We start from the raw sequence: 16,419 nt of genomic DNA, 5'->3' as shown, positions 1-16,419 counted from the left end.
TCATTGACTTCATGCCTAATGTATAGGTGATATAGGCTATTTCGCTCTTTGTCAGTATTGCTAGCTGACTACTAAATTGGAGCAATGCATAGTAAAATTACGGGAGATATCGATCTTCGAGGAAAAATATGCCTCGTCACCGGAGCGTCAAGGGGTATTGGAAAGGGAATTGCGATACAGTTGGCTTTGAATGGAGCGAAATGTTACGTAACCGGGAGGAAGTTGGAAACATTGGAGATAATAAAGCAAGAGGTAGGATTTGGGAAATGTAGAATCCGAACACTTCAGGCATAAATCCAATCTTGTTAGGTGTCTGAAAAACACGGGACTGGAGTGTGCATTCCCGTGCAATGCGATCATTCAGACGATGAACAAGTGGCAAAAGTATTCGAAGTGATTGCTAAGGAAAACAACTCTCAGCTCGACTTACTGGTTAACAATGCTTATGCCGCTGTTGAAGTAAGCCAATCGAATGTAGAGCACACATTATTGCTCTCTTATATCACCATGCGAATTTTGCGTAATACAGTATATAGCCAACAACATCACGAAGAAGTTCTGGGAACAACCTCTTGATGGTTGGGATACGATAAACAATGTCGGACTAAGGTAAAATATATTTCACACTCGTATCAACTGTCTCCCAAGGTTAAGTGCGGGTGTCCGCGATGTATAGTATGGCTCTCAAATTGGGTCATACACGGTATTTTATGGACCTAGGTAATTCTGACGTGCTTAACATACTGAAGCCGACTATTATGGTAGCTCATGACAGGGGTTCTTGAAGTATGGGTCGCGAGTCGCGACCTAAACATTGGTCACCAAGGGTATAAATTTGGGTGGCGACAGCACCAGAGCGATCTTTAAATATGTAGGTTATGTATTATTTGCTAAATTTCTCTCACCTATTCAGTTTTTTCGCGCTTCGCGCGACCTCAAGTGGTTAGTTTGTACTTACATCCACGGTCACTGCTATGTTCAGTTACTTATAGTCCAGGGGTTGGCAGACCTGCTTCATGCGCGAGCCGCATATCAAAAATATTAGCTTTAAAAGAGCAACAACACAAAAATAAGAATTTATGGTGTCACAATGTAATGTAGGGTATCGAAAGAAGTTATTTATTGTGTTGAGACACAATGCGCCTCCACTTGAGCTGCAAGATGTTTGAAAGCAGGCTGATACGACGTCTAAGCACTGCGGAGCAGTTACCTCAAGTGCTAATGAGAAATTATGGAAGATTTCAGCTCGGTAATCTCGACGACATTTTATTAGCCAAACTCAGCAGCTATCCTTTCCAATACAAATGGAAGAGCCGTATTCACCATTGCTAGCACGGAAATGATCGTTACCTGCGCTGACGTAAGTAATAATCAAGTTCATTGTTCAACACAATGAATTATCATTGATTGATGACCAGGCATCCATTGTTGCAGGTGAAACGTTTATGTGAGCTCGATTCGAGAGTTCAATTGCAAATCCCTAAACCTGTTATGCCACCTTCACCTAAATTTTACAAGTCTTGCGTAAACCACAAGGAAAGTTAAACAACACGAAAACAACGCATATTGTTAATGCGCATTAAAATGCATAAATTTATAATAAAGGCACCGCTCTACAAAAATGGTGAAACGCACGCTCAATTATAGAGATTGTAGAGTACAGTCGTCGAGCATGTCCGCATTCAAGTCGAAATACAAGCAATTTTTATAAATCAATACTAGCCAGTCTTCAGGATTACCGGACCACGACCTAACATCGACCTCGCCCTCCGCCGCATGCCACCTCATTTTGTCGCTTGCGTCTTATATTCTCTGCAATACTTTTCATTCAGTGTGCATGTCTCTTATTTACTTCGCCTAGGCTAAGGTGGGTGTCTGATCTTAAAGGCTACTCCAAGTTGTTTCGACACCTTCCTATATTTTCATTGTATCGCAGTCTTGTGATGTTTTGAAACGATGAAAATATTAATAAACCTGATTGATTGATTGATTGCGGGCATAGTAAACCTGTTTATGACTCATATGCCGTCTGAATTTGCACTTGAGCTTGACCTGGATCTTGAAAATCACTGAAGCGTGACCAAAATTAACAAATCCCCTCTGAAAACTCTCCAGAACACGTTTTGATGTTTAAAACGGTAAAAATTTACACAGAATATCGTACATGTCGACTTCTGATGTTCTGGCAGATTTTCCGACAATATTTCCCACTCGGAAAATATCTGAAAATTTTAGGTGATAACCATATTTTCATTTTTTTATTTTTATTTTATTTTAACAAACCGAAATTTTGAGTAAGGTACCAAATGCATCGGAAAAGTCTCGGCTTTTCAAAAAACATAGTAGAAATCGGTGTCAGAGACATGCCATATCATATATGATACACCCACCTCGTAAGGGTTAAATGCTTTAGTCCAGGGGTGTGCAACGTGCCGGTGCGGGATTGTTAGACGCAGGAATTTCGGGGCCTACCCTTTCCGCACCGGGACACATGAAAACGTGAAGTTTTGTGCAACACGCGGATGGGCAAAGTGCGTTGCTAAATGGATCGGCGGCGCTAAAACCTTGGCACAAAATCACCGTCACTGGTTGGCCAATGGTCTGCACCGAATAGCCCCGTCCTTGCACTCTGAACCCCGCAGTACAAATGCTACCAGCAGAGGAAAATAATGCCCCTCAATTTGAAATTTCGGGCATCATACATGTCTCATGTACTGTGTTACATATATAACTGGTTGTCTGCATCTTCTATTTCGTGAATGTCCGTAAAAATATAGCATAGGCTACTAACATTACAAATAATGCATTCATTTCGATGTGTGAGGCTTGGGTCGCGATCCGAGATACCTATACAACTTGGATTTTGGTCGTGGACCAAAAAGTTTGAGAATCACTGTCATATGACGTCATTAAATTATTTCTAGAAATCATTACCGTTGTTCTGTGCATGCCGCAAAGTTGATGGTGGAGAAACGCCAAGGTCTGATCATCAACGTGTCGTCAGTTGGGGGGCTGAGATATGCTTTGTCAGTACCATATGGAGTCGGAAAAGCAGCGGTAATCATAGAAATGAGGAGTGTATTCGTATATCTAGGCCTACCGAAGCCTTTTGAAGAGATAAAAGTGGATAAAATTGTCCTTCATTTGAGATTTGTAAATTTTGACATCATTTTGTTGGTTTTGTGCAGTGCACTTTAAACTATATAGGCTACGCCATTGGTGGTATTTTATTCCTCAATTCAAACTTTACATCCTTGCCATACCTACGAGACTACAACCAGAATATTATATCATGCCTGTATAGCCAGCCAGAATCAATATAGGAGCCCTTCGTCTTCAGAAAGATCGAATGGCTCGAGACTGCGCTCACGAACTTGAAAAGTACGGAGTCGCTTTTTTATCCCTGTGGCCCGGCATCGTACGAACAGAATTTATTGAGGATATGGTGAATAAACCAGGCGGTTCTGGGGTATGATTCAACTTAAAATCGCCTTTCGGATCAGTTAACTAGAAATGCTGCGCATTTTCGTACCAGGTATTTCCAAAGTCTGCCGTGGAAAAGGGGGAAACACCGACATTCGTGGGGAGGTCTGTAGCAGCCCTTCTATCAGGTACAAATTCCATCACTGAGCGTGTCCAGAGGTGGTCAGTATCTCAGTAACGAAGTATCCTACTTTTTCGAACTAGGGACCTATACGCCAGTATAGGTTTCAACTGTAGTTGCATTACATATTCAAGCGTTTATGTTTTTAGACTACTTGCAGTTCTACTTGAGCAGTTTTAGGACAGAACTATTGACTTTTTCATTTTGGATTATTTAAACTAGAACGTAATTTCGGGATATGTTTGCAGCAGCATTTTTTATTGTGAAAATGTCATAACGGCTCGAAATTGCCCCTGTATCACCATAACCGAAGATATTTTCGTACATCGAAGCTATTGGTGGTGTCATTATTACATGCTCATTTTGCGCCAGGAGCCAACACAGGCTATTCCTTTACTTCGTTACATCTGCCAGTCAATCTGGTAATATCCATGCCATTATAGCCCGAGATACAAAAGACCGACGAGGTGATATAACGACGTTTCAAAACTAAGATCATAATCTGCCACGCATGACTTAGTCTTAAGATGCTATATGACACCGTCAGCGGCACGACTTCTCGCGCTCATTGGATATAAATGTTAGGGATGGTGTGAACGTTAGGTTCACGTTCGCGTTCTGTGCGTGAACCTTGAAAATTTAGAGGTTCACGTTCACAAACGAACCTTGCTATAGGTTCTGCACTGTGAACCTTTTTCATATATTACAATTTTCACTTCATTATAACATCTTTGGTTGAAACTCATTGCATTTCAACTGCGGGCCACTCTATGCATAGCGCGGGCAGCATAAAAAAAATCAACACTAAACGAGCATGCACCTTGACAATCTCAAAAATTTTACTTGCTTTGTTACAAACGTTTGCTCAAAATATCCAGCTTTCCGTGTATGGATATATAGTGACTCTGCTCATCAAGAGCTAAATACACTGCATGCATGCTTAACCAACCAATCAATGAAATTGATATCGTTGTCTGATGTAAATAATCTAGCAGGGATCAATCTTGATTTTATATTTTTATTGTATCATAAAAACCAAATCCTTGCGATTGGATTGTTGGCTTGGCTACCGCTGTATAACTTGTTAATTGGGTAATTCGTAATAGCGGTAGCAAATATACAAACCCGTTATACACTCTGCTCGATATCAACGTAACAATAGTCAGATACCGAATACATTGTCGGGTTTGTTTGTTTTGTGGTATTCATGGTGTTTGTGGACTACTATGGTCATTGGTCGTTTACACCAGTAGTTCTCAACCTTTTTCACCTCGCGGACCGGTAAAATTTCAAAAAATGTCTGGCGGACCGGTGAACTTTCAAAATTGAAATGAAGCCAATATGTAAACTATGCAACTGTTTTTTGCAATTATATGGTGCTAGAGAGTGAGATTTGGAGGGTTTTGATCGCAATTAAATATCTTCATGATGGCATCCATGATCCATGTGATTTTATGGTAGTGAGTCTGCTGAGTCGAGGTAAAATTTCCTTGTCCAGATAAACGTGCTACCGTCGAGAGTCGTTTACAGTCTTTCGCGCCGAAGGCCGTTTCGGAGTGGAACCAAGACCTTGTCGTGCTACCTTGCCTATTGCCCACTGTCACCAGCCGCAGGCTACTCTGGCAACTACGAATACAATGCTTCCCGCAAGAAAAAACACCTTACAGCAGCTATACCGGCCATGCGCAAATCCGAGCCGAAAAATTTCTTCGTCGGCTCGCACCCAAAAACGTTGGTATTGGGCCCCACAGGGCGATAAGCAAAACTTCTGGGGGCTTCGCCCCCAGACCCTCCGGTCGAGTGGTTGTTTCCACCTGTACTTGTGAGCATATTCATTCTACTCAGTGTGAGCAGAGAGTTTATGTAGCCTAATCGCGCCAATGGCAAAAATTTTCGATCATTCATGCCGGAAATTTTCTCGCTTCCGAATTTTTGGCACAACTTTCGGAGTCCCATGTTAGCCTAAACTTTATTATGTGTTGGTACGTCGTAGCGCGTTAATGACTGACGCCGAAATGCCCCTTTCTATAAACCATGCGTATTTCTCGGAGAAGGGCACCAACAAGCAAAAACGCATTTAGTGACACTAAATCGCGCAAAGCGCGATAAGAAATTGAAACAAGTTTAAAAAAAAACGTCATGATTCATGTTCATTTGCAAAATAATTTTGGGCCATTTTCAAGCTCGGCCTCTCTAGAATTGGGCGGTTTGTGGTGCCCCAGTTACGGTCCTGCACAAAATGAGAGAATCGAAAACGAATGATCGCGCAAACTGCGCTGTGTAGCGATGAGTCAGCTCGTATCTTTTCTGTACTTGTCGCCTTCAACATTGCATCTTGAAATTAAGGTATAAAACTGTAATATACCTGGCGGACCGGCAGGAATGTCGTCGCGGACCGGCACCGGTCCGCGGACCGGCGGTTGAGAACCACTAGTTTACACCAGACCGATATTCTTCTGTCGACTTATAGCACAGCCCACTTCTAGGCTTTTTGTAAGACACCGCTTAGGCGGATGAGGTGGCGAGGAGGAGCCTATAGATAAACCTCCAACATTTATGTATTGGAATTATGAAGTCGACCTCGGACTGGAACCCGCAACCCATTGGTATTGCAAGCGCGGATTATACCACTGCGCTATCTCTTCACACTCACACTCGAGCGAGATAGTGTAATGGTTATGCGTCCGGCTTCTCGAGCGGTCCCGGCCGGGTCATACCAAAGACTCGAAAAATGGTATCCGCAGCTATCCTGCTAGGCGCTAAGCAATCACGGATAGCATGGAGGAGAAAAAAAAACGGGGCGCAGACTAGATGACCTCATGGGGCCGTATCGCAACTCCGTCGCCAAAGCATCTCGATGGTGCAGGCGAGAAATAATATCATATCTCTCTCTCTCCCTCTCATTGTCCGCTCTGGCCTAGACCGTTATTGCGCAAGCTTATATTCCCTTGCAAGTCCTCGTCGAAATTGTTGGCATAGCGACGCAACACATTGATTTCACGGTATTATTATATCATTTGATTGCCCCAGTTAATACATTTGACGACGTTTAAAACGTCAATATGTACTTCAGCATTGACATTATGTAGCCCGAGACGTCGCTAGATATCGTGCACTATTACTTCACTGAAATGTAGGGTTGGAATTAGCAATATGACGTCATGTGACGTCATGACGTTCACGTTCGCGTTCACACAGAACCTTTCAAAAAGGTTCGCGTTCACACGAACCTGAACCTTTCAGAGGTTCACACCATCCCCAATAAATGGATTTCGGAGACGACTAAAACTGGCTTTTCCTCAATATTCTGTCAGACGAATCGGATATGGATTTTGTTTCGGACAGTTGTAACTTTTGTTTCGGTTTGGATTTTTCTGGCCAGAAATAATGTCTTTTGATTTCAAGCCGAAAGAAAATATCGCTAGCTCGACAACGAAACACGGGCAGTGAGCACCTTGTGATAGGATTGGTAGCACTTTTAAGCGTTGTTCTGTCAAAGGACCCAACATATATAAATCAGTCAGCCTTTGATAAAGCTACGCCCTCATGTAGGCCTATCTTATAGCCCAGCTCTGCGATTAGGGTTCTCCGAAAAAATAGTTACTCAATTCGGATTCTGGACGAGAATTTGAAGATTCGCAGGAATTTTTGGATGAGATTCTTCGGATTCGGACGAACACTCGAGCTGTCGGATGGATTCGGATTGTCAGGAATAGAGATATGCGGGTAATAGTTATTTTTTTACTCCATTTCCGATCCTGATGCATCAAATATACGAATCCTGATCCATTCTTGGTCCTGCTTTCGCTCCCTTATCTAAATATACATATACAAAATAAGTCTGTATGACTTTGTACCCAATGTGCCCATCATTCCCTATGTCCCTATTGCGTAGGCAGGATAATATATATGTGATGAATCAAAACAAATTGCGGTTTCCTTTTTCACGTACGCGTTATAGTCGCTAGTGTCAGACGCGTTGTTAATGACGCATGATCATTGAACGAACATGTCAACCAAAAATATCACGAAACATAGATGCCATATCCGTTGACATTCGTTGATAGGCTACATAATGTTCGGCAATCTGCAGAGTGCTCATGAACCGCTCACCACTATATGACATATTCGACAGTCATGACGTCATGGGCGATTGGAGTAATTACTATAGGCAAGACTGCGATTCCAAATGATCTTGGTCCTGATGCCAGCAAAATCGAATTGTGTTATATTACCGCAGAACCACATCCACAGATTATGGACAAGACTGGAAAAATTATTTTGACATGGGATATCGCACGGTCACACGGGATCACAGATGAATACGGTATTCTCTTGCAGGTAGGATATCTGAAGAGTTGTGGTCTAAATCTATATTTTTCAGGAGAATTTCCTTCCTCGATTTTGCAAGTGAACAGGATATTACGTGGAGCCGGATACAAAAAATTGGCATCATACATACCTGACTTTATCAGGCTACCTTTTTGGTTAATCATAGCGGGGCAAGCCCTCCGCATAACTGCATAATCAAAGCATCTTCCCAGAATCAGACGAAAACACTGATTAGTGAACCGTCATACTGGCAGTATAATATATGTATATGTGGCTATGGCTGAATACTAGAGAGTTAAAAAACTAATTGCATTTCCATACAGAAGCCTCGACCTGCAAGAGGGCATGCAAACTCCTAGCTATATTCCTTAACGTTTGCGTTTCATGAAAATGTGTTTGTTCGTCATCATTAGACTAGATTGCAAATACCAGGTTGTTATCATTCTTGCTTGGCCCCTTGTACAAGCCAGTGCGTCCCAACCGGTGGGTCTAGTGCAGGAGTCGGTAACCTTTTTCGTTCAAAGAGCCAAATTGGCCCTATATTTTCCATTGTAACTATCAAAGAGCCATACACGTTATTTAGGATACCATATTTTAGAATCGGGAAAGGAGGACATTTCTATTAAATCATAAAAGTTAGTTGACCGAAGTCGAAAACAGCTAAGTTTGTTATAGTTACTGGAAATCTTGTTGTGTTGACTAAAAAAGGTCATCACTTTGGCTCGAAACCCGCATTATGCACTTTTTACGATAGTTATGGGGTGTTGAGGTTGACTAAGAAAAAAAAGGTCATTTTTCGGATTTTACTCTCGTGCACCCCGCCGCCTATCTTTTAGGTCGAAACGTCTTTCCTGGTCTTTTGTCAAAGTGGCATAACTTATCCCGAAAAGAGCCATATATGACTCGCGAGCCATAGGTTCCCGACCTCACGTCTAGTGGGTTGCGAAGCTAATTCAGGTGGGTCGTGAAGAATTTCTAAATGTCAAAGGTTTCTATTAAATTTTCCAAATGTTCCAAACACCGTATTTTCTCAAGATTAGACGAGCAAATACACGTTTGCCTTCTCTTAATTATATTGTTTTTGCGTCCATACGCGCCATAAGCCACGTTCCCGTGGTCACAATAATTCGTCAGATAAGTTCTCGTGACAGTTATTTTGATTGGAGCCTGAAATCGGACAGTGCGTTATTGATGTCTGAGAATTGGAATTGATTATTTCCTTCAAAGGCTTTGCGAAGGTTGGTCGCGATAATCAGCAAACGATATGTCGCTATAATCAGCAAAAAATTGCCAAGTTACTGACAAAATCCCAAATTACTGATAGGATACGGGCTTTCTCGTTTGTTTTTGTTTGCGGTATAATAATAAAATAATGTTTTTCGACTATAATGGTCATTTACACCAGGCCGATATGCTTTTTTTTATTGCGCATCTGCTGACTTGGAGCACTGCCCACTTCCAGGCTTTTAAAGACAATTCTTACGCATATCGGCTAACGAGGAGGAGCCAAGACTACCCCCTTCGTTTGTATTCAACCCCCAATTGGGGGAGAGCTCGAAGGGGAACCAAAATGACCTCTTGAATCAACATAAGTCACGGAGTATTTGTTTGTAGAGTTACTCGACATTTTTCAAATCTGATAGTGATAGCCTACCGTAATATAGCCAACTGTACTAGGGTTAGACTACCATATTTTGAGTTCCAAGTCACATAATATATAGTATAGCGGACGAGAAAACGGGTAACTTAAATATTTTTAAGGGAATTATTATTGGGTTGACTATGAAAGGTCATTTTTCAAACTCGACTCCTGAAAGACCCGCACCCACATAATGACTGTTGGCGATGACCATTTTTATAGTCAACCTTGCCGTCACTGCCGGCTGTGGAAATCCAGTTCACGCATCATTTATGGCATGTCCGTGTACTGTACAATCGCCTAGCTCTCAAATATATAAATGAGGACGAATTAGCAAAATGGTGGACATTTGGGCGTCCCCGAGGACATTTTCGGTTTCTTCAAAAATGAGGACAAATCCTCCTAAAGCAGGACGCATGGTATAACCCACTTTACAAGTATACAGTTCCTAATCGATATAGCCTACGCCCGTATCCATCTATCAGGGGTCGCGACAAAAGAGCCTTATTGACCCTAAATTTTTAATTGAAATTCACTAAGAGCCAGACATCGATGTCACCTGTTACGTCATCATCGAATATCCGTGACGTCATTAAGGCCCAAGATCAAAGTTAACTAAATAAGGCAGCGGTTCTTAACCTTTTTCATATCGTTACCCCCAAGAGGAAAATGACGGGATGCAATTACTCCGTTTCAAAAAATAACAAATTACAGCGTGCACTCAGTTAATTGTAAAACAACATAAAGTGACGTCATAATGTACACTGAAATGCCTGTTAAAATATCAAGTCTATGGGAAGGCTGATGCTGTTTTTGTGTTATCCAGAGTGGTCAGGCAAAGGGGAGGATCATGTAAATGTCAATCGCAAACATATATTTCGATATTTCGTTTTCATTGATACCATTGCAGAAAATCCTATTTCACAGCAATAAGTTGAAGGAAATTCAATCAGAAAGTTCAATGCCATAATGACAAAGATTGAGTATTCATTTTGAAGGCGAACCCAAAAGGTTCCAATATCTCCCCCTCGTTTCTACGAAGGCATTTATGATGATGTCAGACTTAATTCTTCTGGCTTGACTAGACCACTACACTTTTCAATACCAAAAACTATATTTCTACGATATTGTTACTGCATTATAGGTTTAAAGCTGAACCTAGACGCCCCTGGTTGTCTTTCGATTTGCCAGCATGCGCAACAATACATGATCCGCACTACTAAATTGCACTTACCTGGCACTATACCAAACTAAATTCGACCCTGTTATTCATAATCTGTAGTGGTTACTATGATATCACAGCTGGCATGGTGTGTTCAGTGAAACAAAATATATATAAGCTAGCAAAAATATATGTTAGCCTAATACATTCATATTTACGTTTGAAAATATTTCAGTGCAGCGTTATCAGTTTATAAAAAATGTCAATTTGAATTACCCACCGGAAATTGGTAAATTACCCCTTGGGGTAATTACCCCCAGGTTAAGAATTTGGCATAAGGGATTCGTCATGTGCGCCTGGTATTCTGCGTATTCTTCAGTAGCACGACTTTCCAGCAAAGAATCCGCGCAGCGCGCGCGCGCGAGGGTAGCAATACCCTAATTGTTCTACTGGCAGTAAAGCAATATTCAATCAACTGCTCCAAGCCGGGAAAAAAGACTGCACTGGCGGATACCATTATTAACCGATATAATTTTGTTAACTTTTGTCACTCAATTCTCTATTTCTTCAGCGCTAACAAAACGTTGCGGTACATTTTAATGGTATTGCGAGCAAGCGATGAACGTATTTGTGTGTCGAATTTGTAATTAGGAATGCGTAAGACGTGAGGTACAGCGAATTATTATATTGCATGGTTGCCTGCGCGATACCGAGTGACTTTGAAATTGCAACTATACAAATTATTGCGCTTGACAGATTAGATTAGTTAGATGAACACCCCGAAAAAAGTGAAGTTGTTTTCAGCACTGTAGAAAAATATTTATTCTATTGGACTGTTAAGTAAGCAATTATCAGCCGGCAACATTTGAAATAAATTTTAAGATTTGGGGTTCCGAGGAGCTAAGGGGGTTCTGAGCCCCTGAAAACCCCGGACGTTCCACTTTGTGACCATAGAAAGACTTGTCTGAGCTACCACAAGCATAATGATTTCGATCATTATCAAGATTTACAAAAAGAATTTATCAGAAATAATAATAAGATGTGAATTAAGTGGCAAATCAATAATTTTTTAAAGAGCCATACTATATCACCAAAAGAGCCATACATGGATCGCGAGCCATAGGTTCTCGACCCCTGATCTAATATTTCAAACTACCTATAGGCCCACATCAATGCTTTTCAGATCAATTGAATCGGTTTTGACAGCTGTTAGAAATTGCTATACGTCAAAGTAGGCGTAAGTGGAAATTTACGAAGTCACTTCTACATGAATAGCGCCGATAAAAACATTGACCACTCACGAACGTTTCAGCATTCATGGTATTTCAGCAGCTGTGGTCATCTTAACACCACACCGGACTGATATTTTCAGGCTGACGCAGTATGCATAGAAGAAAATTGTGTAAACCTTCAATTTGCAAAATCATCTGATATGTGCCTCACCTGGTTATTGTCTATGCCAAGCTGTCATTGTACGTATACCAAAGCCAAATTTTGCACTCTTGTCGAATTTGAGGGCGACAATAGCGTTCGAATGATACCAGTTATTAAAAATATTGAGCTGTTTATGATGAATTGCGCTATTATATAGGCGGGGCTTGGTTAGTCTGTGCCTCACCTCTCCTTTCATGCTATATTGGGCGTAAAAATTTAGTCTTTCAGGAACCAGTAATTATTGGTATTGTAATCACTGAAGGTTTTCATAAGTCAATAGTCTTCTACTCATCCTGACGACTGGTGTGGCACTGCCTGACTCGACAGCACGTCACTGCCTTACATACTGATATATATCGAGTTGGAAGTGGCTGCACGACATTTGAGGAGTATGCGAGAAAATAATAAAATGAAAAGCACATCCGATACTGTGAGCGAAGATTGGGTGCAAGAGCAGCTACATCCCTCAACACAAGAGCTACCAGCTGTTCCAAATAATGCTTGTTGTAAACTCGAGCACAAGCATAATACCACAACGTCCTCCTCTTACGAGCAAGACGTTTGTGAGCTCCTTTATGATGCCGAGACCTAAACGCGCAATCCATTCAGTATAGCATAGCTGTAGTGAATATGTGTCAAGTGATGTAGCAGTGCTGATCCCAAAGATGGGTCGATGAGATGTGACCTACAGACTGCAGACCAGCGCACCCGCTAATATGCAACGGCGACAAATTGCGGTGCCAAAAAGATGACCGTCGCCGAATGGTCTCGTCCTTGCAATCTGAGCCCCGCAGTGAACATATATGACCCGCAGAGGAAAATAATGCATCCCAATTCCAAATCGCGTTCATCACACAGAATTCATAGAACTGCGTTGGTTATTTGCACCTTCTCCATTTCATACACGCCCGTACAACTTGGCATCAAAAATCCATTCATTTCGATGTCTTATAGCAGGGGCGGGCAACATACGGCCCGCGGGCCTGATCTGGCCCGTGACGGGATTTTGTCCGGCCCGCGGACAGCTTCCCGCTTTACATGATAATGGCTCGCGGCCCCAGTCTGACGAAATTCCTCACTACTTGCTAGTGCGCAGCGTGCGAAAGTAGAGCTTACGTGTAACTTCGTCGAAGCGAGAAAACTTGCGTTATCGGCATTTACCATGTACTCAACCCTAATGAATTGATATCTTGGTAAATTCGGGGTACGGGCTTATCGAACACCTTGAAATTTTAATTAAGGATTGCACCATAGTATCCTATATGGTGTGGACATAAGCAAATCTCACGGCTCAGTGAAATGGGTTCACGTCACACTTTCCATTTGGCTAAAGTCAATTTGACGGTAATTTTTGACCGGCTTGCCGAGCAATAAATTTGATAACACTGGTATCAATCGAAAGTTACCGCCGTACTGATTGCGAAAATATAAATTTCATTCTGCTTGTGGCCCTGAAACCCCCAAAATCAGCCTCGAATGTTGCATTGTAACGGAGTTTGGTATTATGACGCAACCATACCGTCTGAGCAGCTGAGGAGCAAGTGCGTACGAGAGTGAGAGTGATTGCTCAATCTGTTACGTAACAATGCGCTTGCGGTTTGCGCTGCTCTCACTTGCTCCCTGACGGCATGGTTGTGTCACAATACCAATCTCCGTTACAATGCAACATTCGAGGCTGATTTTGGGGGTTCCGGGGCCACGAGCAGAAAAAAAATTAGGTTTTCGCAATCAGTACCGCGGTAGCTTTCGATTGATACCCGTTTTATAAAATTTCGCACTCGGCAAGCCGGTCAATATAGAACACTATAATTGCACCGTGTGTTAATTGTTCACTGAGAAGCAAACATGGCGGCGCGTGTGTGACAATGCTGTTCTGAAATCTTCGTCATTATCGGCGAGAAATAGCTTTGAAGTGACATTGCTGTCGTTAAAATACATTCACAATTTATTCCGTGTGTGGATATATGGGCGAATGACGTACCGTTTCAGCAATCCGGCCCGCCAATTACTTAATTTTCCTATATCCGGCCTGTCGACTGGAGAAGTTGCCCGCCCCTGTCTTATATAGGCTTGGGTCGCGAGATTCCAACAAAACTCATATTTGGGTCACGGTCAATTAAGTTTACAAACCATGCATTGTTTGATATCATGACAAAAAAGATGAGATCAGTGGTTCCCAACGTGGGCGATATCGCCGGTCTAGGGGGACGAAAATAACGAAGGGGGCGAAAACGGACGAAGGGGGCGAAAGTAACGAAGGGGGCGATGGCGCGTTAAAGAGGCTATATTGGAGTCGGGACCTTAACTACCGCATCCCAAACTCCCCAATAGGGGGTGGGGGCCCGAACTCGAGGGGGGCCAAAATTATTTCGGGAATTAACATTAATTATAGAGTAATCTTCTAGAAATTCATGCAACTTTTTCAAAGAATTTTCGCGCTGCGCGCGATTTAGTATTATCATATATCTTGATTTTGGGGTACCGGTACCAGTCACCCAACAAAAATACGCATGATTTATGGAAATGGGAGACTTCGGCGTCGGCCATTACTGCGCCACGACGCACCAAGACATATGAAGTTAGAGGCCATGTAATATGCGACTCCGAGAAGTGTGCCAGAACGATCAGCAGCGAGAAGGCCTTGGCCGAAAAGGAATGCCCTTGTGCTGACCGAAAACTTCGTTATATATACATATATGTTTAATTGTAGAAGCTTCAATGGCTGGCGTCGAATGTTCCTGTCCTGGCGACCATAACCCTACAGGACAAATTCCATCCCACAAGGAAAAAAATTATTTGCCAGTACAGAAATACCAATTTGAAATCATGTGCATCTCTTGGTTTGGTACGTTTTGACGATTTCCATATCTTCTGACATAGCAGATATTGGAGGTCACGAAATAGCATCATGTAACGAAGTCAATATAACAACGATTCCGCCCGAAGATGTTTAATTAAAATTTAGGGGTCCTACCTTCTCCAGCACACCACACTCAGCTCTACTGGTAAATCTGATTACGCGAGCAGAAAGAGGATAAAAAATTGATAGCAATATATATGCAATTCCCGACCATATTGACCGATTCAAACATGAATTATATAAATTTGTCGCGCTTCGCGCGTTTAGGCGAGATACGGTGACTCACCAAACAGTACATGAAATAGGGTATAGCTGATATGTAGCGACAAAAGGCCCACTGGCTGAGGGGTCTGGTGGGGTTTTGGGGGGTGACGAAGTGATGTTTATAGTTTCCAAATATTTGGGGGGCGATGATCGGTGTGAAGCTTCAAAAGGGGGCGATGAGTCGAAAAAGGTTAGAAACCGCTGGATTAGATCAACGCAAGTTGAGATATCGCGCACTTCGAGAAGTTGAAAATGTCCGCGTTTACGTTATATATATGGACGTATATCAATTGAGTGGCAGCTCATTTGAGTGACAGAATCGTGCTTATTTGAGTGACACATTTGAAAAGTACTAGTATAATCGTTTGAGTGACAACATTGTGTTTTGAGGGACAAAAAGTGTAATAAGAGACATGTTGCAAAGTGCTCTTTTTATCGTTAGAGTGACAGAGAGAAAGATGTTTCGAGTGACACTGATGCAATTCATTTTAACAGTAGAGTCCAACCCCTAACCTAATCTTACGGTTAACCTCAGGCCCCAACCCTGAATTTATCTAACCTAAAACCGTAACCTTTACATTGACAAATAAAATGCGTTGTTACTCACAGTGCAACGTCTACCGATGCATAAAGTGTGGTTCTCAACCGGTGTTCCATTGATACACAAGAAGTTTCTCGAGCAAGTCTCAGGGGTTACCTGGAAGTTCAGACACACACTCAACCCAAATGTGGTCTGCTGTGACGATACGATCATAAGTTGGATTGTCAACTGTTGTGATGGCATGTCGTGTCCAGTGGCGTAGCTACGCAGGAGAGGTAGGGGTTGGAAATCGAAACCTCGTCCTTCTGAAATGCCATTTATATCCCTAAAAGCTCATTCGTAATTATGCAATTGGTAACACGCGTCAATTTCAAAAACAATATCAACGTCATTCATGATTCATGTAGTAGCCTATACCGGCGTCCTGGAACATGAATATGTGGACTGTTCGGAAACCCATAGATCAGCATTGAGCAATCATTTACAGGTTTAAATGCACACACACAGAGTACACATTATCTCACGTCAAAGTTCCAATACAAATATATAGCCCATTATTCAAGTCGAGAATTTTACAGAAAAC

General features: G+C 42.1%; 1 protein-coding gene across 1 annotated transcript; it reads left to right on the top strand.

The window, feature by feature from the left end:
* Positions 1–8,364, top strand: LOC145448268 (dehydrogenase/reductase SDR family member 1-like). The gene is made up of 8 exons (XM_080326628.1): positions 1–252; positions 310–459; positions 530–609; positions 2,925–3,057; positions 3,341–3,469; positions 3,536–3,611; positions 7,845–7,931; positions 7,989–8,364. Exons 1-8 carry the CDS (start codon positions 85–87, stop codon positions 8,129–8,131), a joined length of 966 nt encoding a protein of 321 aa, XP_080182754.1. The 5' UTR covers positions 1–84; the 3' UTR covers positions 8,132–8,364.
* Positions 8,365–16,419: the final 8,055 nt, after the last annotated feature.

The sequence above is a fragment of the Botryllus schlosseri genome, chromosome 10 (assembly GCF_051294905.1).
Source record: "Botryllus schlosseri isolate E-star chromosome 10, Bs_hap1, whole genome shotgun sequence".
Classification (NCBI taxonomy): Eukaryota; Metazoa; Chordata; class Ascidiacea; order Stolidobranchia; family Styelidae; genus Botryllus; species Botryllus schlosseri.
The sequence above is the reverse complement of the archived record's forward strand: the minus strand, read 5'-3'. Positions and strand labels throughout refer to the sequence as shown.